The sequence below is a fragment of the Schistosoma mansoni genome, chromosome 1, assembly GCF_000237925.1.
Source record: "Schistosoma mansoni strain Puerto Rico chromosome 1, complete genome".
NCBI classification, from domain to species: Eukaryota; Metazoa; Platyhelminthes; class Trematoda; order Strigeidida; family Schistosomatidae; genus Schistosoma; species Schistosoma mansoni.
Genome location: NC_031495.1, coordinates 56186600 through 56213702, shown reverse-complemented (window position 1 = coordinate 56213702; position 27103 = coordinate 56186600). Strand labels below are relative to the sequence as shown.

Here is a 27103-nt window from a genome sequence, read left to right as displayed (position 1 = left end):
TATAGCCGGGGTCAGCTTCTAGCCCATATACCACTTGAAATTTGAATCGCTGAAATCCTATGTAAATATTTTTATTTTAATGTCTTCCATACGCCACTTAGTTTAATTTCAAGTTTTAAAAAATTTATCGTACCTTAATAGAACACTGGATACAATGTCAATGCGTAAAGTAATACGTTCATAAAACTCGAGTGTTAACCAAATTACAAACAAGTTGGAATCTTTACACATTTATTAAAGCATGTCATCAACAAGATGAAATGTCTACTCTAATATTCTTCGAAAATAAATTCAATTTAAACGAAGCAAACAAGAAATAGTGTCTCACGAACATACCAGAACAAGAAAAAATGAATTTAAATATGTTTGTGTAGAATGAATTTATTTACAATATACACAAAAATGCATACACATAAAAATTTTGCATAGTTTGATATACTACTCTTATAAGAAAATATAAACAAGAAAATAATATATCACAACGAAACTATGCAGATCCAATAGACATGGGTATCCATTTTTTCAACAATTCATCGGTGTACAGATCATCAACGAGACTGGATAGATCCATTTTAATCTTCTATTATTATAAGACAAAAAGCAATGAAAAGAGTTGATATACATCAGAAGAAGAAAACGAACTGAAAGGATAAAATCACGACAATTACGTCTAGTGTTCACTGATCATTTTTATATTTCATTGTGGAAATTCCATACAATTAGTGCTGATGTAATTGTCAAGCTTCATAATGTGATATACTACTATCAGTCATCAAAAACGAAGGGTCAAATAATTGTTACTATTATTTTGAGTCGTAAATCTATATTGCTAAACATGATAATAGATTGCATGTACAGGGTTAGTAGCAAATTGATTAGGATTCCAATGCGACTTAACTTTAAAAAGTCTACTGATTAAAGAAATAATTATCACTGTACGGTAGTAATTATTACAGTCCTGTCGATTGACAACTCGTATGGTAATTATCATAGATGACAGCTATATCTTGGTACTTTACTTGAAAATTTACACGCCGCAAAATAGCGTCCTAGAAAGATCCGTCAACCAACAACAGTCAAGGATTTACGAGTGGGAAATGTAAGCTGTAGGTCAGCTAAGCGTCTCTTGGAGGGAAAACATAGAACTCAAATTTGTAGAATAAAATTACAAAATTAGGACCTTTTTCAAGTGATTTCTAGGGATCTAACGTCCTCAACATATGTATACTTCGATAACAAGCAGAAATTATCCAACTAGAGTCAGATATAGGGCCACTAAAATGGGGTCGTATTAGCTTTGGTAGACTACTCATGTAGAAATATGGACTGAATAAAAAGAAGACGACAATGATTCGATATGATAAAGTGTAGTCTAAGAAGAGGTAGAATATATCAAAAGCTATATACCACAAGAATTTTATTCACGATAATTGACAATGAGGTCTATTTCCAGTTACAAAAAATTATGTTGCATGGCAAAAAAGAGTTACCTGGATGAGTGATTGTATTATAAACTCTATACATAGAATTTGGCCCATGATGAATAACCAGTGTACTTGATTCAGCACTTAAGAAAGTCGCTACTGGTGCAAAAAAAAGTAACTAATATTAACGTTAAATGGCTTTGTTATTCAGTCATATGGGTTAGAAACTCCGCCTGGAGCCCCTCTGGGTTACTGCCGTTCCCAAGCCCGGATAAAGGAGGAGGGTTGGGAGTAGGGTTAGCGACCCCTCCCGTAGAAAACTAATTCACTAAAGAAAACGCTAACCAGAAATAATTCATATGAATTAGAGTGATTATATGGAACATCAGTTGTACATGCATCTTACTAATTAGTTTTGTTGACCAATTTCAATAAATGGACACCTATTAGTGCAACATGAGTCATCCTGTTTAATAGAAACGTAAAAACGATCGGCAAAAATCGAACAACTCTGATAAATGAACAATATGACACCGGTTGTCCTTAAGTAATCAATCATTATTTAGAAATCTTTGCTGAGTAAAAAAAAACTCACTTCAATCTCTTTGGTTCTTACAAACTCATCGGTATTTGTATATGCTTCACGAAGGCGTTGTTCTAATACATTTCTCCTTTGTACAGCTGACAAACACTTATTATAAATAACTTTCTCAATATCATTCACATAGTCTTCAGCCGTTCCTGAAGTATGTGTCACTTTTTGTTGATCGCTTTTATCAGAGACATTTTCTTTAATATTGACAAGAGAATTAGTTATTAATTGAGGTGAAGTCCCAGGTCTTTGAACACTCTTCTTTTTGGAAGATAAGCTTGAAAAAGACGGGCTGCACGTAAGAAAACGAAAACGCCTCAAGGGAGTACAATAAAATAACAGATAGTAAGCAATAACATTTGGTTAACAAGAATAAATCTTTAAACTTTACTAGCTGCAACTGATATTCGTACTTAAAGTGAATAAACACTAGTTTCGGTGATAGCTTATAGTTTCCGTAAACAGCTTATTTTGAACACCATCAGTCGAAACAAATAATTATAAAGCAAAGATAATGAGGCAAATTGAAGTACTTATTTTTACTATATACTTTAAGTACATATGAGCTCTAGAGGACAAAATATCCCACTTGAACATATTTATAGAAAGGTTTGCAATCATTTCATACCCCAAACAAATCAGAAGTAGCTGTGTCACTCAACTTTTAACTAATGAATCGTGGGTTCCAAATCAGTTCTACCTCTTAAACAAATAGAGCAGTTCATATCTCAGTATACAACCCTGTATAGTTGAGGAATTGCACAAGTAGATAATAGCTTGTACAAGGATTATGTAAACGAATTATGAAGTTCATAGAATAAATGATTCCGCATAAATTCATTTTCTACAATATAGTGGCCGTTCCACTTATATGAATGCAATTTACTAGTTAGTATGTTGATAACTTTAGACAATTCATTAATAATGTAAATAATATCTGATAAAAGAAACTAAGTCAATGACTTTAATTTCTAGATACATCGATGGTTTGAAGGCAAATTTGATAACTATCGGTAAGTATTATAAAAATCACATCGAGCGATTGATTAACACCAGTTGACACTTCGATTGAAAACGTAGAGTGAATGAATCAACTGACTATTGCAGACATTTGTGACTGCACTTAAATAAATGACTTTGTACAAAGAAACCCTTTTCGTAATGACTGACAATGCGAACCGCAAAGTATGCTGGGTATATTATTTAAGCAGACAATTATGATGGCCTTCGTTCCTTAAATACCTGTGCAGTGACAAAAATTATGATATTTCTAGCTCAGGAAATATATGTTTATGTGAAACTATCATTCACGCTAAGGTCACTGAGAGTAAATGTTGAAATAAAGTTGACGATTGCTATTTTATTGGAGGAAAACTCATTTTTAAAAAAAGCAAATATAAAGTATGTCCTCGTGTACACAACATGCATAAAGTTTTAAAAGAGTTCAATATGAATGATATGCAATAGTGCAAATATTAATATAATTGACTATGGACAATATAAAAGCTCATTAATTCTATGATACAAAATTGTTAACAAAATAACATACTTTCATAGTTGAAAGCGTGAGTCAATGGAAGCTAGACCACCAGGGAAAACCTGGAAGCACTGGACGGCCGTTTCGTCCTATTGTGGAACTTCTCAGAAGTACGCATCCACAACCTCGCCTCACGAGATTCCAGGTTTTCCCCGATGGTCTAGCTTCAATTGACTCACGCTTTTAACTTATGAAAATACTAAATCTCTACAAAAACCCCTTCTGAAAATAACATACTGCTTAAATTTTACAATTACGTCCTGTCTTATTACTTAAATAAAAATCTTAAAACACTTCATTTTCAGAAATAGAATAGTCCGTGGAAGTATGAACCAGTGGTAGCTTAAACAGTCGACTTAAATCACTAGATTTTACACCATATTTCATTTCAGTTTAGACGACGATTATTATTATTATTATTTGAACACATAAATATTGGTACAAAAGGGTACCAGATATATATGCAAATCTCATTTGATTTGTGTGAGGACTATGATACTGCCTAGGTGCCCAAACTGAAGCAAGTGGTTTTCTTAGGGGGCCACACCCCGAGCCTTTGACCTAAAGATCTGATCCACAAGGCAGTGAAGCATCGTAAGGAGATGCATTCCCATGGTAGCCGGTGACCAACGATTGATTAATACGCCATTTGTTCCCTCTGGATACTCGAGCCCATGTGCATCATTGGTTTGGAATCAGTGTTTCCCAACTCCCTTTGGTGGACTTTCCTTGTCCATCAACGCAGTTAAAGGGCCGGAAATTCGCTTTTCGTCCTTTCAATTTCGTAAAAAGCACCCCCTGCCACGAGAAGGCAGTGAGTAGGACTTCCCTGGCAGAGGCGAAGTAAATTTTAATTCTGACGAAATAAATATAGCTCTCCATGTCAAGTACAAAAACTCATTTGTGATTTAAGCAGCGAATATTTTATTAAAGAAAATTTTACTACTTGTTTATGATGAGATGCTTAATTTATTCTAGATTAGATGGCTTATTATAGTTGGTGTTTAGTATCAAAGACAAACTGAGTCGTTAGTCTGTAGAAATTGAAAGAACTCAGAGAAAAGAGTAGAATTGTCATTTACAAATGGTGAGACTAAGAGCAATAAGAATGACAACTGATCTGTATAACTTACATGTTAGGTGGAATATCTGAGTTTCGTGTCTTCTACAAAAGAAATGTAAAGAGTAACTTGGAGAAAAATGACTTGGTTAGGATTTCTAGTTAACAAATTTTAAGTACTGATTAAGTTATTTAGATAATATCAAATTTAAGCATCATATAAAAATGGTAATAATGTAATAATACTGTGGGTATATGAGTAAAACTTCAAGAAACGTACTTGTGAAATTATGGCAATTTCTATACGTCTGCCTATTGTTTTTTACTTACATAAGTAAATATTTAATAGAAATGAACTTCATTAGAGTCATGAGATAGTTAACTTGATACAGAAAAATTTTAAAACATATAAAGTTGAAAATCTAAAGTAAGATTAAATTTGTACAGGCCCAAGCCCTAAGTTTATCAACTGTCATTCAAATCTAGTCCTTAAATTATTTACAAAATCACTAGTGATTTTAAAAAATCGGCTGAAATTCAAACATTTATAGTTGGTATTTTAATGTGGTGCTTGTGCCACTTTTTAGTTGATGAAAATGTGCTAATGACGATAACATGAATATTTTACTTCCTATCCAAGATTTCAACATGAAGTCGATTCTCCCAACTATACAAAACATATAGACATGGATTAAGACTTGAAAACTTTCCAAAAGTTAAATCAGTTTAAGTTCCCATAACATGAAAACGGAAATGTAAAAAGGGTGGACAAACAAATTATGGAATGGATAAATGATGAATAAATGAGATGCTTAGAATTTAAAGAAAAATAAATGAATAGATTTTATGACCTTGCAACCAATGTTGCGTCAGGTCCCCTGAAGTTTCAGATCAACATATGTTTAACATTTCCGAAACGCTATATGGATAACTTATACTTCCATTTAGGGTTTATTGTTATACTTTGTAATGATTATCCTTAGTTTTCGCAACTTGAACGTGCAGTAACGCTATGCACAAAAAATTACCAACAATTAATTTGTTAACCCTGGTAAATTTGTTTTATTTTAACTCTACTTGAGATCAAAATACATTTTTCGATGTCTAGAAACATGTAAGTCACCAAATCTGAGAGCTAACAGTCAGAAAAATCTGCACACAAATGAACATAAGATAATTTCAAAAGTGTATAATTGTCCCACTTTAACCAGGACACAAAACGGTTTATGGGGTGATGACTCATGGTTTTAACAAAAAGCCGAAAACTTTATAATTATGTTATCAAGAAACAGTATATCTTATTTTTAAACAACAGGCGTGAAGCCAATACAACTCACATTGTTACCAACCGAAGTTTTCGCCATCTTCGGTGGAGGCCCGGATAGCGAATTTCTTCTCAAATTTCTGGGTTCATCAAAATAGAAACTGAATTAAATTTCACAACTTTTGGGCATGAAGCTTCTTAATTCCTAGGCTGCAGTACAAAAGCCTCTAATAAATAATTCATATTGAAAAAATGACAACTCAGAAACAACTAATTTCAGTATCTTCTTTAATGCATCCCATTTAACGAGTACAGATATATGTAATCCGCTTTGGGAAACACCGTTATTGTGATGGCTAGTGGCAATACTCAGTTGCTTAAACTGAATCGGATGGAGGGGAATTCGAACTTTTAACATATTGATCGAAACCCGAATGCCGTAAACACTAAGCCACCGCAACGGTTTACCGAACCAGCTATTGATCGTCAATCTTCAAACTCGACCGGTCTCGATTTTGTGCTAGGATATGCGAACTTTTGTTTTTCAGTACCTTAATTGAAGATATGGCTACTAAGTTGTCCAGTCAGGAACAGATCATCTACGGAAAAGTATTATTTACAGTGATCAGTCACTGATTAGTAGCTAGTGTCATTTTAATAAGTACTAAATTTGTTGCGTTGCTCTCCCTCTAAATGAAAATTGTTGCTTCAACACTGGTCTGCGTCAACACCTGAACCAAGGATATGGAGTGAAGTAGTTGAACACGTCGACAACTTCACTTATCTTGGAAGCGTTGTGGTGTGGGTTACTGATATCCACATAAGTAGTATATGATGATCGGGCATTGAGTGTATTTCAGTAGAAGATAGATAAGGAGAGAACGGGAACGGCACGCAATTGGTACGAAAGTGCATGAACAATTATAATCGGAGACTATGGAGGGATATTTGCAGAGGGAACAGCCGAAATGAGACAATTGATTGTTATTTTGCAAATTAACTGTTCACTATATGCTTCTCATATTTTAATGAGATATTCTGTATTGTTGTGCTAAAATACACTCGATTGTCCCCATCCGTGTTCTGTTCACTACAGTGTGATCAGCCCTAATGGGTTGGCGTCTGATGAACTCTCAGCACGGATTAGAAAAGCTCGCTTGGCTTTCCCCAACTTACGTCACCTATCGAGAAGGCGAAATATCCGTCTATCAACTAAAAAACGGGTATACTGAACAGTAGTCCGTTCTGTTCTAATTCATGGCTGCGAAACTTGGCCAATAAGTGTAGAGGATACGTCTCAGTTGCTAGTGTTTGATCACAAATGTCTTAGAAATATTGCCAGAATCTGTTGGGATCACCGGGTAAGTAATAATGAGGTAAGACACATGGCATCAGGGAATGATGGTAAATCAGTTGATGAGGTTGTAAATCTCCCTCCACTGAGATAGTTGGGCCACGTATTACGTATGTCTAGACACCGATTACCACGGCACGCAATGCTGAGTAGTGTTAGAGATGGTTGGAAGAGAGTTAGGGGAGGCCAAACTAAAACGTAGCATCAGTCCATAAAGTAACCAACTTCTGGTTTGAGCCATCTCGGTAGATGCACACTACTTGGTTGGAGTCCACGCGACTATCATAACCAATGGTTGGAGACTCTGAGTGACATGGTTCAAAATCGATCATAATGGGGTAAATGTATACACTCTTTGTCTTCCCTGAAACCGTGACATTAAAATGGTTTTATAACTTCCTCCCTACGAATTAATTCTTTCTTCCTGTATTATATCCTTATACGCAATCCTTCTCTTATATATTACTATCATTAAAGTAACTACTTCTATGAATTTGGTGTTCATCGTGTTGTGCTAATGAGGTGTAGCAACTTAGACCGATGCATATATATGCCTCGTCCTACGTTGTAGCCAATTGAGTGAGGTATTAAACTTAACTTAATAAAGTGGTAATATAACTAATAGACTACGTGACTTGGTATTACATTGTACTATATTTTAACAATAACTAGTACAATATTTCTATGGATAAAGTATTTTTAAAAATTTTCACTTTTAATTTTATTAAAGACAAGAAATGTGTATAAATGTCTAACATCCAGCTTTAGCCTTCCAGAATTTTCACCTATAAGTATGGTCTAGCGAATGATCGCCAGTCATCGACTTAACTTTCGATAAGTGAAAAATGTTGATTAAATAGATCTAACTAACGGAAGCCAAGTTCATCTAGAAAATATTATTTATGATCATTTGTAGTTTAAGATACAATACATTTTCTGCATAGCCTATTTCATGAAAATGCAAAGTAGCAGTGATATTACACGTGACTGAGAAGTGCTGTTATTTAGGCCCAAAAGTATAGGCCTAAAATTGCTTGACTACTAAATACAAGTACACGATTACAAGTGTCTCTGAAGTCACGCTGGCGTGTTAGAACTATTGTAAGGAGTCTTGGAATGAGTCAGCTGATGAACATAAACGACTAAGGAGAATGGGATTTCAACTAGAATACGTCATGACACCAATGACTACAAAACGTGATACTAAGTGCTGTCTGCATAAACGCAGAATTGAAGTCTTCAAAAAAAAATAGAAGCGACCATGAATTCAGTAAGTATTGAACTGAATTTTGTAAAGTATATGTTTAAAGTCCCTAAAATATTAAAAACCAATAACTGGAAATTTTAATCAATACGTATTAAAATTGAGTTAAGAACCATTCATATTTTATCTTTCAATCTCGAAGATTTTACTAGCCTAAACCTATAATCTCCTTTCTCGTTAATTACCTATTCATTTCTACATTGTTAAACTTACTAGTATAAAGAGTAATGATCTAAACGAATCTACTTTTGCATCGCGTTATACATTACTTGTCTATAGCACTAGTTAAGGATAGCAAAGCTCCCACAAAATGAGCAAGAAAATAACAATTGGTAGATATAAGCAACTCTAAACCATAACTGTGTGTATTAGTCAGCAAAATTGGTGGATTGATATAAGCTTAACATACTTTCTAGCCTTTGTATTGCGTTCGTCTTTAATTAAAGAAGCCGATTTTAACTGATAGTCAAGAGCTTTGATCCTAAAATAAATGATTATATTAATTAAAACTGTTTTGGTCTTACTTTTGTTGGCGACTGTTTTCCACTTCCTTAACAAGATTTTCACGTGCTTTAACAAAGCTGTCATCAGTGGCTTTAGTTCTGTATCTATACTGGATATTTTGTAGACACTTTCCACTGCAATAAATCAAATATAATAAAAACAAATGTTTTTTATAGTTCGAATTCAAAAACTAATTGAAAGGTACTCAAATATTAAAACTATGTCTCGCATTTCTACATTACACCTATTTTGCTGTGAAAAGTGCTAATAGTTCCACTACTGTGAAAGATTTTCATACAAAGTTAAGCAAACAACACGATAGTTTAAAATTACAATAGAGACGAGCTTTTGAGTGGAAGGTATGAAACTAGAAAAATTAAGATGAAAATAAAATAACCCAAATACATAATTTTGTGTCAAATCAAGGGGTTCAAATTAGCATACTTGGAGTTGATGGGTTCTTGTCTGTGAAGAAATTTACTCATGCAATTAACTCTGGATTATCATAATTGCAATGAGAATCGAAATTCTGCCTGGAATTCCAAATCAAAAGAGCTTTTTGCACTAAGGGGAAACTAATCTATCTAGAAATGATCCCAAATAAATCCCTAATGATGTGGAATAACACTTTATAAATCCAGAATCTTTGACTGTTGTTTTGTCAAAGGATATCAGAGTAAAGAGGACAACCACAATCCTAATCTATATCTTGAAATTCACCAGATAAAATTTGGCAATCAAACTCGATAAACTACACCATAGAGCACATATTACGCAGAGCATTCCATATTATCTGAACGGACTTCCCATAAAATGGTGAAATTGACATAATAACGTATTATCACGAGAAGTTAGCTAGTAACATAAAACCTATTTCTATAACTCTGGAAATATCAATAAAAAGGCAATGCATATGCATTTCTGAAGAATAACCGATACAATTATGACTTTCCGTACAGCTATGATAAACGGAATCAACAAATCTTATGATGAAAATATACTTCTCAATATGTGATTACGTCAAAGTTGTTGAAAGAGATTTCGAGGTACACTAAGTAAGAGGGCTATTGATGCATTCTGGCAGACCAAACAGATATAATTGAGATGAATTTTAAACTACCGACCAAATGGTCAAAATTTTAACACTTTGACCACCAAACTACTGCACTACTAAGGATTGAAACTGGTTTAATGAAAGGTGAAGAGTTTTTGGATATAGTGGTAAAGAACAGAAATTAACCAAAATTGAAAACCTGGCACCAACCTAGTGTCAATAATTACTGGTTAAAACCAACCTAAGTCCGGCAAATAAGCAATATTTAAAGACTCCAAGGAGGGTTATGAACTTACACTGATTTCTTAACATTGACGAGCGAGAAATATACTGTACCATGGTCGGGTTCGAGCTCATAGACGGAATCCGATCCTGAGGTAGTAACTACAATCTTCTAGAAAAAATAAAAGAGTTGGTAAAAGGGAGGGACCAGTAGTTAACCAGATAAAACGAACTACTACAACTTGATAACAACTTGTTTTGGCTTTCCACTATGACGGAAATCAGATCCGTGCTTATATCAATCATTCGTCCCTACTTAAATTTTTGTTAACAGATCAAATGACTACTAATAGAAATGTATGATTGATTGATGTGTTTTAAGCACTTCGTTTTCAACTTATGGATTTCGGTCACACAGATTTAAGACAGACTTAATTACCCTGAATGAATGTTTGAAAATCTAGGCTAACCCAAGAAAGGAATTGGACGACCTATCCCATTTACTACTGAAGTACCTAAAAGTTTTTAATATGAACGAGATTACTACAAATTGATTGGACGATGAGCTAGAAAAAGGGCTAGTGAGCCGAATAATAATATGAACTTAACAGTGGAATACAACAGGAATGACTAAAAGAACTATCATGTGAGTTTCTAACAAATCTCTCTCCCTGAATAATTTTTCGACTTGCAGAAATAACTAGAAGTGTTATGAAAGGACAATAAAAAAGCCATAGACATTAAAACATACCGGATTTTGCTGCGGCTCACAAACGAGTGCGATCTTACCGCCCTAAAATATTAGTAGGAGAATAAATCATATTTACGTTTTGTTTGATGTTTTCCAGAGAACATAGAAGACTTTCAGTCAATCTCAGATGAATAAACTCACATTTGTTACTTCGCATCGCCGTAATTCAAATACGTTGACACATTCAGTCTTCAGTAATAAGGATAGCAGGTTGGTGAACCTATGTTAATCCTGATAGATTGCCTTACAGTGAAGGTCCGGCCTCTCCTTGAAAATGTTCACAGATGGGGCTGATACCACTTGTTCGGGTAAGGCGTTCCAGTCATTGACCACTGGCTGAGAAAAACGGGACCCCTCTTTAGTTTATTAGATCGCGGTTTGTGAAACTTCTTGCTATGACCTCGGAGATTATTAGTGCTGGAGGGAGCAAAAAGATAAGACATATTAACACTCAAATCATAATTAAAGATACGAAATGCCAGTATAAGGTGACCTCGTGTCCTACGATAAGATAAGGGGAAAAGGTTTAGACGTTTCAAACGCTCATCGTAGGGGAGTTTAGAAAGACACTTCACTAATTTCGTCCCTGCACTCTTAACACGCTCAAGTGAGTTAGTATCCTTTATCAGACATGGGCTAGTTGCTTGGATACGGTACTCTAAGTGTGGTCTCAAGGAGGTGGGATGTAAAATTCGAGACATCTCGTCAAAGCATTTGAATGCTCGGCGAAGTGACCATAACGCACGATAACTTTTGGAAGTAGCTGCGTTGCAGTGTGTAGTTGTTTTCAAGTCGTGACTTATTATTACTCCTAAGTCTTTATGTTTTTGAACGCGTGGAAGAGATGTACCATTGATGGTATGATGGTAACTATTACCGTGTCCGATGTGCGTGAGCACGCTCTTCCTAGAACTAACTTCTAGGTCCCAATCATGAGCCCATCTAACTAATTCGTCTTAGTAGGCTTGGAGATCAAAATGATCAGCCTCACTTCTTATTGTTGTGCAGATTTTGACATCATCCGCAAACAATAATGTCGACGACTTAAGCAATAACGGTAATTCATTAACATGGAGAAGGAAAAGTAGAGTGCCCAAGATGGTGCCTTGGATTATAACACTTTTGACCGGCCTCCATTCGGATAGCGTTCCATTAACCCTTACTCTCTGTCTGCGGTCACATAAGAAGTTTCCTATGCATTCCTGTACGGCACCTGTTGTTCCAGAACTCGAGAGCTTCTGCATAAGACCTAAGTGTGAAACATTGTCAAATGCTTTGCTAAAATCTATGAATATCACATCAACAAACAGGCAGTTATCTAGGGCTGTTGTCCGATCCTCTCTCGCAATAAGTAATTTAGTCAAGCGTGAACGCTTGTTACGAAACCCATGTTGCTCGGGAGTTAACAGATTGTACGAATCTATGTGACTTTGTAACTTAACCCAAAATATCTTCTCAAGTAACTTAACAACTATGTTGGTTAGACTGACAGGCCGGCAATTAGATACAACCTGTCTCTGACCATCCTTAAATATAAAACTGACTATAACATCTTTCCAATCTCTAGAGAGTTGAGCTAGTGAAAGGGACATGTCGAAGAGCGTCACGAGCGGCCATGAAATAATGTCCGCAAGCGATGACAGCAAACGTGGATATAACCCATCGAGGCCCGGTATCTTACAAGGTTTGAGGTTAGTTATTGATGGAAGAACAGTTTCCTCAGTCACGTGTATAGATCCTATGGCTGGTATCTCGGTGTAAATGGGATAAGAGTTGTAACACCACTACACGTAGAGTAGACTTTGTAACAGCTCAGGTTGGTTGGTTAGGAGTTGACCCCAAACAACCAAGCATATGCTAAAACAGTATTGTTCAAGTATTCATTCACTTCCTTACTTTTTGTAAGCGTTATATTCCCTATTATCTTATATTGAATGTTGAGAGCCTTTGTTTGTCTGAACAGATAATCCCACGCTCCACTGTGACTGCGCGAAGATCGAAATAAAGACCTATTCACTACTTCTCTGGTTTCTTCTATCAACAGCACGAGGGTTACCTGTAGGCACGAAAGTGGTGAGCCCTTTTTGAACACAAATTTAACCTCATTTCTGTTATTAATTTTTTTTACTTAATCGTAAAAGTAGACCTGATTATCCGTAAACTAAGTTGAGTATATAACTAGTTTATTCCGTATTATCTTAAGTTATTCGTGTTATAGTAACCATTTTTCGTGCTAACTTTATTGCTATATTTGTCACATACGTCATGTCAGACTCAATAGAAACCCATAATCTGGAGGATTTGTCACCAGTGGAGATAGACACTGTTATGACTACGAAATCCCGACTTCCAGAATTTGATCGTAGTGATCCTGAGCTGTGGTTTGCTCAACTAGAGCATTATTTCACGAGACACAATATCAAATCTGAAGGGATTCGCTATAGAGACTTGTGTTCTATCCTTCCTCCTTCAGTCGCCAAAGAAGTCCGTGACTTGATTTTAGATCCACCATCACCACAACCATACACCATCTTAAGACGAGAGATAATGAACCGTTTATCATTATCAGATAGTCAAAGAATCCAAAGACATTTTCAAGGTGAAACACTAGGTGATCGGTCGCCGTCACAGTTTTTGCGTCACCTCCAAGTGTTAATGGGTGATAACACAGTGGGTGAAGCAGTCCTAAAACAAGGATGGATACAAGCTCTCCCATGCTACGTCCAACACTGTTTGGATGCACAAGATCCTGAAACCTCATTATCTCATTTAGCGCGTATAGCCGATAGAATAATGGAGAGAGGTCCTCCAACTGGACCAGGCACAATAAATCACACACAAAAAGTAGAATCAGCAAAAGACCCCGTCATAGAAGGACTCATTGCGAGTGTTAAGAGTCTCACTGAGGCTGTCACCAGAATGCAAATGGGTCATAGAAACAGGAGCAGGTCACCACAACGACCACGATCCAAGTCACAAAACAGGTCACAAATGTCCAGACAACCTGGGCAGAACTTCACTAAAATAGTTTGAAAAAGTCTCAGCTTTTGCCAGATCAGATTCAGCTAGTGAATCTGAATTTTCGTGTAACAATAATGGGGAAATATCATCACAACGTTTTGTTCGCCGTTTAACGTACGAAAACAATCGCTTCGGACAAGTACGGCTATCATATGCCAACTGTCGTTCGTAAGTGGTACGGGATTTAGCTATGGTCTTTTGGCACATATTCCGGATTTTTCTATATTCGCACTTAAATGATGTCTCTTCTGTTGACAAGAATAAGTCCCAGAAGTGTTTCCTACTCTTCAACAACTTTTGGGTTTCCTTATTAATCCATGGAGGGCAATGTGATTGTGTACGTGTTGACCTGGGATAAACGGTTGTGTTACGGACTCGAATGTAGCCTTAACCCTATTCCATTCGTCTTCGATTGATCCATCAGCATCGACCAACCAGTCAATCGAGATAGAACAGTCTCTGATTGCTGGAATATTAGCTCTCAAGATATTAGGAAGGGGTTGTTCTTATAATCTCAAACCTTTCACACTTGTAATCTCATGCGTCTGAAATCGATATCGATAAAACTAACCATACCCTGCGAATAAAATTGGTTTGTCTGCTAATACCTTATGTACTTATTTGTCACTCTATCTCTATTCTACAGACCAGGTGCCATAAAGTTGCAGCATCAGACTTTAGAATTGTTCAGTAAGGACTGAAGGCCTACGGCTTGTGTCAGTCCTTTTCTGGTAAACTTCTGAGAGTGTCTGGTCTTCTCTCGGTAGAAGAGAGTGAAAAAGTCTAACTTCTCAAGCCGCTTTTTGCATGTTAAACCCCATAGTTCTGGAGTTGTAGGGGTTGCTACGGGAGAACTGAAGACATTTGGCTGATTAAAACCTTTTTACTGTACATCAATTTTACTGTGTTTTTTGAATGTGTTTGCTTTACTTAACCTTTGGACTTGTTTGTTTATATCATTCTTTTCGGACATTTTGGTTTCTTTTGTCATTGGTTTGGTATTTGGGAGTTTTTGCTCCGGGAACCTACAAAATTGAAGGTTTGTTTTGTAATTGTTATAATTATTGTTGTTAGAACGACTTTGGTCGATTATTTGTGAATTGCGAATAAACTTGGTATCTAATTTGGAGTTTTGGTTCTCTTGCCTACTTGGGTTCGTCATTTGCGAATATCGACGGCCAGTACTTCAATAGTTGGAACGGGCAAAACTCATAATTGGACGTAACAGGGGTATCCGCTCTCTGTACTTTTTGCACGATGTCTGAGCAACCTTGAGAACGAGGGCATTCGGCCTGGATGCAGTTTTCAGGTTTGAATCTCACTAGGGATGTGTATACTGTAGTGAAAGCATTAGTATCTAACTTATTAAATGTTGGTCTTCAAGCCCAGACGGTTCTAAAACCCTTAGCTGCAAAGTCCTGGCAGTGGGCAATGCTCTTAAGATCATGACTAACTATCAACCCAAGATCTTCTTTAGACCAGACCACGGGTTCAGACGCTGTCCTTACGCTGTACGTGTTGTGTCCCTATTGTGTCCCGAAAGTCCATGTAGACACACTTTGCTGCGTTGACAGGCACCAGCCACCTTTTAGACCAACTAATCAGAATACTTAAGTCCGCTTGAAGTGTGTCTCTCGTTATTTCTCGCCAGATTTTTACATCACCAGCGCATAATAACATTGGGGACCCAACTATACATGGGAGTTCATTTGCACACAGTATAGAAAGTAAAGAGCTTAGGACAGAATCTTGCGGTACTCCACTAAGTACAGGTCTCCAGGTGTAGCATTTTGAATTCACTCTTAGTTCCTGTCTAAGATCTACCAGGAAATCCTTAAGTCATCTAAGGAGAGGTCGGGTATTGTCTAGATTTTCCAGCTTCAAGAGCAGTCTATCTGTTGACACCCTGTCAAATGCTTTGCTGAATCTGTGTCGACAACATCCTCTGATTTTTTACTATCTAGAGCCCTTACCAACTGCTCTTATTCTATAAGAAGACCTTTTACGCAAGGCAACGGTTTCCTGAAACCATGTTGTTCATTGTCCAATAAGTTGTTCGTTTCCACGAGTGTTATTGTGGTCTTCCTGACTATTTTTCCAGTATCTTAAACACAACACTGGTGAGGGTGACTGGTCTGTAGTTTAATGGAAGTTGTCTTGATCATGTTTTATGCATTGGAGTGACAATGACATCTCAGTCCGTAGGTAACTCAACTCGGCTAAGTGACATACTGAATATAGTAGTCAATGGGGCAATGTTGGCCATATCCGGTGAGATCTCTAATGTGCTGAAATAAAGATGAGACAATTTTGGCTCTGTTGTATTCCGAAAAGAATTGTGAATGGTAGCTTTTGAGGACTATTTGTGGACCAATGTAATATGTATATGTCCTATTGTATAGTTGTTAAGTAACTAACCTAATTGTATTCATGTTCCTCTTATCATTAGCTTTATTTTGACCTATGAACTATTATTATACAATTTACCATTCTTGAGTTATTCCCAGTCTATTGATTACTGTTCCCCCTATTTACAGCCACTTTTGGCTAAATCTTGTACAGATGTTATTTCCTATTTTATGGTGCGTTGTGGTCTGTTTGATTGGTATATAAACCCAGTATGTTTGAGAATAATGATTCATATTGCAGAGGCTGTTATTGGTGTTCTGGACTTAACTGGTTGAGCTAGGCAGAAAGCAGGACTGACAAGTACTCCAGATTGCTCATACAGCTCTTGCGTATCATTGCTGGGATCGATAATTCGCTCTTCACTCATTGGCGTGAATCAGCACGTGCATATATCAAACAGGGCATGCATGCACTCACACGTTATAACAGGTTCCAAACGTTTTGCAGTTAAATCATGTTTCGCTCCAAAATTTTACAATGTGAAAACCCTTAGAAGTAAGGATTTCACCGTTCCGGCTGTGATTATTTATTTCTATCTCTGCCGATCGTCTCTTAATACGATCAATTAGGATGAGATCCTCATGAACATACATTCTGATTCCAGTCAGTTTGAGTGAATTTTTCAGTATTAGGTGTCTTCCTTCGGTGGAAGCAACGGTAACTTTTAAGAGACAGTTTTTATGTGTAACTTTCAGAAACCGTTTTTTGTCCTATTCCATAAAGCTTATAGACGCTAACTTCTGCTACTATTTCTGGAACCTAATGTAACTCAGGTCATGTTCAGATCGAGCTCTTTGTCCTTTTCCGGCAGATTCAACTAATTTATGGGGAATTACTGGCCTGTTAGCGAAATCCCTCTCAACAAGCTGTGGAGTTTTGTTTCCTGTATTCTTCTCATAACTACGACCTGGTTAAGATCCTCATGAACATATATTCCGAGTCCTGTTGCTTTTCCACAATAGATCAGTATGCCCATCAAACAAACGGTGAAAGCGTTCTAACGATCTGTTTGCTTGTGGGTGGTAGGCGGTCGTTCGGAAGCGAGTGATTCCTAATAGTGCGGCCAGACAACGGAAGTCCAGATTCGAACTGGCGTCCGCGGTCTGTAGTGCTGGTTGAAGGGCAGCCGAAATTCGCTACCCATCGTTCGACGAAGGCGCGGGCCACTGTTTCAGCAGTAATGTCATTAATAGGTACTGCTTCAGGGCATCGAACGTAATGGTCTACACAGGTTAAAAGATAAGTGTATCCACTTGAATCTGGTGAAGGTCCTACCAAATCTAGATGAACATGGTCGAAACGAGCACCAGGAGTCTTGAACGGGCCTAGGGGAAATTTGTTGTATCTTATGACCTTAGATTTCTGGCAGCTTACACAGGAGTGTGCCCACTCCCTCACGTCTGTATCCATACCTGTCCAGCTAAACCGTTCCGTTATAAGCTTGATGGATGCACGAACACCTGGATGAGAAAGATTGTGCAACGTATTGAAGACGTTGCGTCGATAATGTTTCGGCACGATTGGGCTATCCCTACCTGTAGATGTGTCACATAGTAAGGTCTCCTTACTTATTCCTATCTGTTTAATGCACAGTGTCTTCTTTTTGAAGCTGGGCGAGTTTCAGAAGGTCGATTCCTTGGAAACTGTTCAAGGAAATTATACAAGACGAGGCGTCTGCAACTACATTGTTTGCTTCAGAAATGTGTTGTATGTCTGATGTAGACTGATAAATGTAATCCACTTGCTAAGACTCATGAAGTGGATACTTGTCTGGAGATGAGCCTAAAGAGAAAGTAAAAGGCTTATGATCAGTAAAGAGAGTGAATTCTCGGCCTTCGATAGAGTGTTGAAAATGTCGTGCAGCGCAATACATAGCTAGGAGTTCTCTACCGAAAGTGCTGTACCTCGATTCAGTGTCTAGCAACCGTCTCGAGAAAATTCCTAAAGGTTGCCTAGAGTGGTTAACACATTGTTGTAAGACTCCTCCGGTTGCTGAGTCGGATGCGTCTACGGCGATACTAATGGGCGCTTGAGTGTCCTAATGTGCGAGCAGGGTTGCCTTAGCGATATGTTCCTTAACTGTGGAAAATGCTTTTCGCGCGGTGTCTTCTAGATTAATTGATTTCGCATTTCCACGAAGTTGGTCGGTTAACGGTTTCATAAGGGACGCACATTTAGGTATGAACCGTCTATAGAAACTTACAAGACCGTTAAAAGTGCGCAACTGCTTAATCGTGGTCGGTTCTGGGTAATCCAGAATGACCGCCACTTTGCTTCTAAGAGGTCGGATGCTTTGAGCATCAATAGTGTGTCCCAGGAAATCTAAAGAGTCGGTTCCGATTTGACATTTCTGAATGTTTACAGTAATGCCATGCTTTTGAAGTTGTTCGGAAACAAGGTTCAGATGCTGAAGATGGGATTCTCTATCCGGAATTGCTATTAGACAGTCGTCAACATACGCATGCACGAAGTTGAGACCTCTGAAAACGTCATCTATGAACCTCTGGAAAGTCTGGGCAACATTTGTTGGGCCTAAAAGCATTCGCGAAAATTCGTAGAGTCCGAAGGGAGTGACTATAGCGGTTTTTGGAATATCGTCCGTAGCCACTGAGATTTGGTTGTAAGCTCTAACCAAGTCGATCTTCGAAAAGACAGTTGTGCCTTTCAAGGTAGATGTTAAATCGTAAATTTGAGGCAACGGGTAACGATCGGAAATGGTGTTCGCACTGAAACGTCGATAGTCACCAGTTGGACGTTAATCGTTGCTGTCTTTTTTAGGGACCATATGCAAGAGAGATGCTCACAGGCTGTTTGACTGTCGAATGATTCTTAACTCTATCATGGGATGAAATTCGCTTTTAGCGAATCTTGGCTTTTCAGGAGCCAAGTGCCGCGCTTTCGAGAATGCAGATGGTACTGTAGTCGTGATGTGATGTGTAACGTTGCTAGTTACATACGGCAGAGTACATATTGATTAATGGTTGATAGAATGGGTCCATTGTGTGTCTAATTTTTAATAGAGATGACCTGCAACTGGAAAAAGAAGTTACGCAAACACATAAATTTATGTTTCCGTCTGCTTGCCTCTGTTTGCGTGTATCGATGAGTAGATTCTTTGGTGTTGTAGGAGGTCTATACCAATGATTGACACAGAAACATCTGCGACAACGAAGATCCAGTGAATGAGTTTGCGTCAACTCACGTCAGGGTAAATGTACCATTCACCATATGTGGCGATTGGCTTTCTGTTTGCCGCTTGTAAGTTTGAAGCAGATTCGTGACGTCTGTCGTTGGAATTTGCGGGAAGAACGCTGACTTCTGCGCCAGTGTCGACGAGGTAGCGAACTTTCGTGACCACATCTGTGACGTATAAACGGCGGCTGTGTTCTCCGGCTACGGTTGCCGTTAACGTGTGCCGGCTGGGAAGTTTCCCGAGTTCTTTTTCGTGTCAGTGGACTTGGAGTTCGGATAATTGCGGGGTTTCCTGCAATTCCTGGAAGGCTTAACATACTGGTTACGATACCACCGCCAGTCAGGGTTGCCGCCCACGTGAGACACTCCTGCGCGGGGTTTATGACCGCCTACGGTCATTACGAACTCTAAGATAACGCGTAAGTGTATGATATAATTATGTAATGTCATTCTGGGTCGTTTGAGGTTTTTCTTTGACTGAAAAAACCTTTGGTTATGTCGATGTTAAAACTCTTTTGACCTTGTATACAGTGTTTGGGCGTCTTAAAATTGAGTAATGCATACAAGTCTCTGGCCTTTGTTTAAAAAATACTGACCTTTTGGCAAAGGTTCAGGGAACTGCAACTAAGCTGATTCCTGGAATGGCGAAGCTCCTGTATGATGCTCAACTGGCTAAGCTTATGCCATTCTTGTTGTCATATCGAAGAACTAGAGGTGACTTGATTACAGTTTTCAAGTTACTTAGTGACAAATTCGCTTCTGTCTTCCGAAACAGAAAATTTACGAGGACACTCTACAGAAGTTCACAAGCTCGGGACAAACTACTTGTCAGATGACTATTCACTTTCCCATCGAATCATCAACAAGTGGAATTCATCACCTCAGCACGTTATTCGATTCTGTGCTTCATATTTCTGTATTTTTTACATCTTGTCAATTGAGTCTTAGGTTTATCTAACTGCGGGATTTCGACTTGTTCAAGGCTAACTGGGTTGCTCAAGGTCGCTGGGGCAAGAGTGTGGTAAGCTTAAGCCCGGCCCGTTGTGGCGTGCTCGAAAACTAACGTTGTCAATTTCTAGTTCCAACTATCAGTACTTTTGTCATCGCTGTCCGTTGTTGACAAATTTCACCACTCATTGTCGGTGCACATTCACTGAACAGAATATTCTATATCCCTATTTAGTCGTTGGATCTATTTCTCTTGTTCTCTTTTCCAGTTTAGCCTACGCTACTCTGCGCTTTTTCACTGAATCAAAAAACTTTTGATCTGGACACCAATAGCCTCTTTAACTCTTTAATGCTTATGTGGCAAACTCAGTTGTGCACCTCAATTTAGTGGCAAGTTTGAGCTACTCATGAAGGCTCAGCCTCTCCATCTAACGAGAACACAGTAAATATAGATACATATTACTTACAATGCTAGGTCTATGACTTAGGTTCAATATTGTGGTTTAGATCAAAATTAATAATTAGAGCTTGGAGTATAATGTAGTTTGTGTATTAAAATCGAAGTTAAGATGTGAAGTTTTAGATTTATAGTTAAACCTAAATATAAAACATAACTTGAGTTAAAATTTACGGCATATATATATAAGTATCCCAAATCCTGGTCTTAAAGCGGAAGCTTAGTTCTATGTGTTATGTATTTGAACACAAACATTGGTACAAGGAGGCACCAAATACATATGCACCGTATGTCATTTGATTTGATTGAGAGCCGGAATACTTACCGAGTGCCCGAAACGAAGCAGGCAATTTTCTTAGGAGCCACTTCCTGAGCCGTTGACCTAGAGGTCCAATGCCCTGGTACGGCCGTGAGTGGGGAGGGCCCGCCCTCTCGAAATGCTTCTTGAACCAACTGTTAACTGAATGTGGATAAATTCATGCTCATTCAATTTTCATTCGTACGTCATATTTTATTTCATTTTTTAATGAGGATATGAGCACAACTTCCATCTCAGTAAATGACACGTAAACTATATGAGTACTTGCAAAGTTTCTAGCAACTCTTGCTCTAACGTTCATTAATAAACACCACTTATATCTAATCATGTACTTTATCTAGAACCATTTTACTCATAGTTATTGGTCACTCAAACCACAGAAGAGCAGTGTAAACCTATCAATGAGTCCTTGTAAGCTGCTTGATTTAACTACAGTTCACTCATCACTCTAATAACGTTTATTTCTGGTATTCTGTAGCTGCACACTGTTTTTCTTTTAAAGAAGTCTGGAAACCAGTAAGTAAGGTGGTATCAAGGTTTGTTTTTGTATACAATAAAGACTAAATGAATAAAAACACACGTTTATGGTGTATTTTTATTGATTCCGTTGCTGTTACTCACAACCTATAGGTATGAAAGTTTGAAGTTCAGTGGATTGCGTTTATACATACAATGTCCTCACCAGTTGATCCAGAAGAATACTCGTTTGTCGCGTATGGCGATCCTTTTAGTGATGATGAAAATGGTTTGTTTATGATTTAATAAAGGTCATTTGTTATTAGAACAAAGCAGATTTCGTGGTCTTGCTTTGGGTAAACGTAAAGCTATTCCATCCGCCTATGAAAACCGAGTACTGAATGAAAAGGGTCGGCCTATGAGGTTTCACGGGGCATTCACCGGAGGATTTTCTGCTGGATATTTTAATTCAGTTGGGTCTAAAGAGGGTAAATCCAGAAGTTACTTGCTTTTTTTATACTTTTTAGTAAATTTTTTTGTATGATTTCCGGGAATCCTAGTTTGAGTTGTATGGCAACACCTACTTACGCATCTTAACTTTCGTGGAGGAGCATAGGCCGCCCACCAACATTCTCCATTCAACCTTGTCCTGGGCAATCCTTTCCAGTTCTTTCCATTTAACATTCATCCTTTTCATATCTGATTCTATTTCCCAGCGTAATGTGTTCTTGGGCCTTCCTCTTTTCCGCTTCCCTTCAGCATTCCAAGTTAGGGATTGCTTCGTGATGCAGTTTGGTGATTTCCTTAATGTATGTCCTATCTACTTCTAGAGTATTTGCCTAATCTCTTCATCAAGTGGAATCTGGTTTGCTCTCTTCTATAGTAGGCTGTTGCTGATGGTATCCAGCCAACGGACATTGAGTATCTTACGTAGACAATTGTTTGTGAATACTTGTACCTTTTTGATGATGGTTGTTGTAGTTCTCCAAGTTTCGGCTCCGTACAGTAGAGCTGTCTTGACGTCTGTATTGAAGATTCTGACTTTGAAACTGGTCGGCGGTTTTTTTGAGTTCCATGTGTTGTTCAACTGTAGGAATGCTGTCCTTGCTTTGCCAATCCTCGCCTTTACACCTGCACCCGATCCTCCTTGTTCATCGATGATGCTTCGCAGGTCCGTGAAAGATTTCACATCTTCCAGATCTTTTCCATCAAGTGTGATTGGTTTGGTGTTCTCTGTGTTGTATTTGAGGATGTTGCTTTTTCCTTTGTGTATGTTGAGGCCTGTTGCTGCAGAGGCTACAGCTACGTTTGTTGTCTTCATCTGTATTTATTCGTGTGTGTGGGATAGAGGGGTCAGGTCATCTATGAAGTCCAAATCGTCTAATTGATTCTGAGATGTCCATTGTATTCCGTGCTTTCCCCCAGATGTCGAAGTCTTCGTAATCCAGTCAATCACCAGAAGAAAGAGGAAGGGGGAGATTATATAGCCATGTTTGACACTGGTTCTCACTTGGAATGTATCTGTCAGCTGTCGCCCATGCATGACTTTGCAGTGTAGTTCGTCGTATGAGTTCTGGATAATGTTGACAATCTTTTCAGCCACTAACGTCATAGGGTCGAAGAAGCTTCTATAATGTTCTCCTGTCCACACTGTCAAACGCCTTCTCATAGTCACTAAAGTTGATGTATAGTGACGAATTCCACTCAGTTGATTGTTCTACGATGATCCGTAGTGTCGCAATTTGGTCTGTGCACGACCGATCCTTACGGAATCCAGCCTGTTGATCTTGAAGTTGGGCGTCTACTGCGTCTTTCATCCGGTTCAGCGACGCTCTGTTTTAACCCTTTCCTGGTAGTGACAGTGGTGTGATTCCTGTGTAGTTCTCACATTTCTCAGATCTTCTTTCTTTGGTATCTTGATAAGGTATGCTTCTTTCCAGTCCATCGGCACTTGTTTTTCTTCCCAAATCTTCCTGAATAGAGTGTGAAGCATGTTTGCAGTTACTTATATGTCTGACTTTCGTGCTTCTCTTGGTGTATTGTTATGTTGTTCTGCTTTTCCACTCTTGACTTGTCTGATGGCCATCCTGATTTCTTCAATCGTTGGTGGAGTGAAATCTATAGGAAGGTCTGTGTGTGCTGCTTCGATATCTGGTGGATTCAATGGAGCTGGTCTATTCAGCAGTTTCTCGAAGTGTTCTACCCATCTGTTCCTCTGTTCTTGAATTTCAGTGATTGGCTTGCTATCTTTATCCTTGACCAGTTTCTCTGGTTTACTATATTTCCGGGTTTCGCTGATTCCGAGAACCGCGAATTTGTATCTCCTTACTTCCGTTGCTATTTGACTGGTGCTCTCGGTCTCCCACATTGTCTGGACGCTCCATGTACGTATAAAAATTGTTGCTCTGGTTGTTAGAAGGGACATCGTTCTCGTGACTTCCGAAAAATCTTGGCTTTCATCATTATGGGTCATAACTCTTCCTTCAACTCGGGGGGCAGAGTTTAAATGGTTTAATTTGTTTGACCTAGTTAGCATTTGTTTAGCAAGGTTGTTTTCTACGGGATGGGTTTCTGACCCCCCTCCTTTGTGTGGGCTTGGAACCGGCATTAGTCCTAGAAGAGCTACAGGCGGGGTTGTATGGCAGCACGGTCTTGATTATTTTGTAATCTCGCCTACTATTTTCGCGAGATTGTCATATATGACGTTCAATTCATATGAACATTGTATTATTGGCAGATTTAATCACCAGGTGAATAACTTGACCCTGAACAGTGGTTTTTATTATTTCATAATGACCAGAAATCTCTAAGGGCTTTTCTACGCTTCTTGTGTATTTAAAGCAAGAAAAATGGATTGACTGTTTAGTTATACGTCTAACTCACAGCTGTCGCTTAACTTATTTTTCAAAGAAAAGAAATCCTTCATGGCTAATTGAAATAAAAAAGATTGTAAAACGTTCTTTAATTTTTGTGTTGTATATATCCGTTTTCAGATTTATTACATTCACAATCATACAATGCTGTTAATTTACCAATTTGAATGGCTTTTTATGATTGTTTTTTCAGGTTTTAAACCTAAAAGCTTCCACTCCTCTCGCAAAAATAGACAGAGGGATTTGGATGAGAAGTTTGCCCAACATCCAGAGGATTTTATGGATGATGAAGTATGATTTATTTAGTACTGAGTCTAATATATTTTATTCATTCAATTTAATATGATTCTCTACTTGGACAAAATTCTGGCAGTAACATCCTGCTTCAGCTACTTAATCTGATAAATATGAATTTTTCAAAATCTGAGGTTGATTGAAAATGTTTGGGTCTTTAGATTAAGGGTAGAGTAGATTGGTGCATCTCTATTGTGATTGGTTCCACATTAACGTAATAGTCTTTCAAACTACCTGTATCTGATTAATAACGTTTACTGACCTGTGTGGCATAATAGTATCCCAAGCAACGTGTCTCATAAAAATACCTTGATTAGGTCATTAAGACAGGCACACCTGATCAATGCTCTGATGTAATAGCTAAAATTGGGCTCAGGATGGTTATCAATGGAGGTCTACATATTCGGGCAGATCATTGAAGACAGAGCTCAATAAATAATCAATAACTACACATTATAGTCCTTCAATAGTATCATTTGTTTATCAACATATCCCCAATAATTTGATTGAACTGGTTAAATACTCTTTGAGTTCTTTGGTTGAGTTCTGGGTTGTTGAGATTGTTGAATTCCATTGAAATCATGAACCGATCAATGCCAGACCATTATTGAAAACCTGGAAGCACTGGACGGCCGTTTCGTCCTATTATGGGACCCTTCAGCAGTGCGTACCCACAATCCCGCACACGGGATTCGAACCCAGCGTCCTAGGCCTCGCGCGCGAACGCCTAATTTCTAGACCACTCCGAGAATTCTCGGAGCTTCAATGAGAGGCTGTGACTGGTGGAGTTCAGCCGTATCGGGTGCATGGCAGTTACCCTCCGAAGGCAATGGAATATAGTCGCGCAACATCGTGGATTGTTTGAAGTTAGACATTGTGTTTTAACAGGCAGTGTCTAAAATCTGGTACTGATACACAATGTACCTCGCGCTAACCCCACCCCCGTAACTGCTGCTTGAAGGTGAACACAAGAGTGGACGTGAAAGTATATTGAGCTGGTGAATAAAATACACAAATACTCGTTTGTATACATACATCTATACCCCTGAGGAAATCAATCCAATTCTTAGCCAATGGGATACGCCTATCCTTCAGATCACTTCTGATTGCCATTGGTTGACCTTCTCATTCGGTCACTTCTGATTGGCTCTCCATACCACCTTCCCATCCGGAAAAAAGTTTTGCTCCCTGGATTTTAATGAAGGTGTTGAGACAAATGTCGTCTTGATAACGATTTTATTGGGGTCTGGCCATCACTTCGTCTGCGCTGGTCCTGGTGCTCCAAACTGACTGCATCAATTAAATAGTTGCAAGTTCGAGCTAGGAGGTTCTTTATCTGAATTTGATCGTCTATCACGGATGTAGTTTACATGTCGCGTCAGGCTTTTACCTCGAACATCAATTTCGTACATCACGTCACCGGCTCTTATTACGATTACACCCGCTACCCATGTAGGTCCCCAATGTCGAAAGTTACGTACGTACACTGGCAACCTACTAGGAAACTGTCAATCAATTCCCTTCCTCTTTGGTGTATAATTTCGTCTTCTTCTTTGTGAATACATGCTACCAAATAAAGTGCAAATCTTCCTTCCGAACATTGAATCATCAGGAGAGACACTGTTGGGTGATACTGAATACGCGGTTATTCGGTATGCTCTCAAGAAATTCTTGATGACCTCTATCGTGCCCTCTCCTTGTCACTCGATGAGAGCTCTCTTGAAGGTATCAACAAAGCGCTCAGCTTGGTCGTTTGTGTGGAGATGGTAGGGCGGTGACAGAATGTGTGATTGCGTTCTTTAAGAAGTTCGAGATTTCAGATGGGAACTGAGGTCCATTGTCTGTAACTAGTGTTTCCGGAGAACAAAACTGCCCGAAAAGGTTATTCTTCGCCGTCATTGTTAAAGTCGTTGGGGTCTGAGGCATTAATTCGGAAAACTGTGCTGAAATTTCTCGCATTGACAACTTTTGTGTCGTCATTTCGATCACTTTCAATCGTGATGCTTGAAATTCTTTTTTCTGTTGCTGCAATATAGATGTAAACCGATCTGCTGAAATCAACATACTGGAATTTTGCTTATTTTTGTATGGGTTTGACGAAAATAACG

At 38.3% G+C, this 27103-nt stretch overlaps 2 protein-coding genes across 2 annotated transcripts in view; one reads left to right on the top strand and one right to left on the bottom strand.

Moving 5' to 3' along the window:
• Positions 1 to 487: 487 nt before the first annotated feature.
• Positions 488 to 11183, bottom strand: Smp_176960 (hypothetical protein; the record flags this gene model as incomplete). The annotated part of the gene is made up of 7 exons (XM_018794936.1): positions 488 to 580; positions 2020 to 2308; positions 8905 to 8976; positions 9020 to 9133; positions 10350 to 10447; positions 11027 to 11068; positions 11103 to 11183. 7 exons carry the CDS (start codon positions 11181 to 11183, stop codon positions 488 to 490), a joined length of 789 nt encoding a protein of 262 aa, XP_018649298.1.
• Positions 11184 to 13354: 2171 nt separating this feature from the next.
• Smp_072440 (hypothetical protein) overlaps positions 13355 to 27103 on the top strand; it is a gene marked incomplete at its 5' end in the record, with an annotated part of 38219 nt that continues 24470 nt past the window's right edge. Inside the window, 4 exons of the mRNA XM_018794935.1 lie at positions 13355 to 13913; positions 22058 to 22117; positions 22155 to 22316; positions 24895 to 24992. Coding sequence (XP_018649297.1) covers positions 13355 to 13913; positions 22058 to 22117; positions 22155 to 22316; positions 24895 to 24992 — 879 coding nt within the window. The remainder of the gene's footprint in view (positions 13914 to 22057; positions 22118 to 22154; positions 22317 to 24894; positions 24993 to 27103) is intronic.